Source organism: Plasmopara halstedii, assembly GCF_900000015.1.
Source record: "Plasmopara halstedii genome assembly, contig: Scaffold_3120, whole genome shotgun sequence".
Classification (NCBI taxonomy): domain Eukaryota; phylum Oomycota; class Peronosporomycetes; order Peronosporales; family Peronosporaceae; genus Plasmopara; species Plasmopara halstedii.
In genome coordinates this window covers 2,267,128-2,268,344 of record NW_020190023.1, presented here as the reverse complement: position 1 = coordinate 2,268,344, position 1,217 = coordinate 2,267,128, and the positions used below count along the sequence as shown (strand labels likewise).

At 52.1% G+C, this 1,217-nt stretch overlaps 2 protein-coding genes across 2 annotated transcripts; one reads left to right on the top strand and one right to left on the bottom strand.

Moving 5' to 3' along the window:
- Positions 1 to 50: 50 nt before the first annotated feature.
- On the bottom strand, positions 51 to 422 carry PHALS_08022 (uncharacterized protein; the record flags this gene model as incomplete). The annotated part of the gene is made up of 1 exon (XM_024721586.1): positions 51 to 422. The coding sequence occupies one exon, from the start codon at positions 420 to 422 to the stop codon at positions 51 to 53; it is 372 nt and encodes a 123-aa protein (XP_024586670.1).
- Positions 423 to 687: 265 nt separating this feature from the next.
- On the top strand, positions 688 to 944 carry PHALS_08021 (hypothetical protein PPTG_07473; the record flags this gene model as incomplete). The annotated part of the gene is made up of 2 exons (XM_024721585.1): positions 688 to 846; positions 903 to 944. The coding sequence occupies 2 exons, from the start codon at positions 688 to 690 to the stop codon at positions 942 to 944; spliced, it is 201 nt and encodes a 66-aa protein (XP_024586669.1).
- Positions 945 to 1,217: the final 273 nt, after the last annotated feature.

Here is a 1,217-nt window from a genome sequence, read left to right as displayed (position 1 = left end):
ATAACTTGCGTAAATGGTCGACGTCGCATTAATCCTCCACTACCAGAACATTACGCAGGAAATGCATTTTTCAATGCATTATCAACGTACACAAATGCTGCACGTTCATCAGCAACTTGTATACGGCGTGACCGCTTCGCACCGGTGACCTCACCGTCAAAAAACACGCCCCGAAGATTGACTTCGTCACGGCCAACGACGTGGAACATCCACGACAACCAAGCACTCATGGCGGTGGATTCACGAGAAACGAAATGACGATATGCCAGTTGCTTGGGACTTTGAGCGCCAGCATCACTTGAAGCTTCACACAGGAGAATGGGTGATGAATTGCGATGAGTAAATGCGAAGTCGGGAGACGGGCATCCTGCGGGCTTGGACAACACTTGTAACACTGCGAGCGACAGGAATATCAGAGACATGCTTGAATTGCTGAAAGCTCGCGACTTGCTCATGCGTCGTCGTCACTCACCCAATCTTTCGCTCACTTACTTAGTCATTCACTCATTCACTCACTCACCAAGTGGTTCAGTAAAACATCGGCGAATTCACGCACCGATGGTGACTGGGTCGATCCCAGCGTCGGCTCCAATTTGATTTTCAGTCACTAAAAAATCTCCGCGCGCACGGTGAGACGGCTCACCTTCCATTGGTATGGCCTCCCAGGTACATTTGCTCGTGCTCGTCATGCGCGAAAGCATGACGTGCTATCGCCTTACGCGAGCCGAGCCCTCTACACTCGAGGAGGCGTTCACCCTAGCACTGCGCAAGGACTACGTGGTGGCAACGTCCTATGCATGTGTACTGTCCGCTGAAGCTCGGAAATCTGCACTCGAACTAAAGGATGTATTTGCCGTCGATGCGTCAAGCAGCTACTAACGTCATGGGTCACGTCAGAATAGAAGTCGAAGCGATCGTTCTCTAACCTGCTTCCGTTGCCGTAAGGCCCTGTCATCCTGCGGCAGAGTGCCGCGCGCCATCACCAGTGCTTACCCTGCCGAGCCTGTATCTACCGACCAGCCAAAACATGGTATGGGTCAGCTAGTGCGAGACTTTCTACTAGCTGAAATGGAGGTATGTGCCCCCTTAAAGGCAACCCAGCTCCTAATTCTTTTGTGCTTCATGCAAACACGCATGGACATCGTGCCTTGTTGGAGGGCGAAGAAGTTCGCCCGAATGCGGGATTCATTCAGGGATGGCTCGAATGCGAGCCAGAG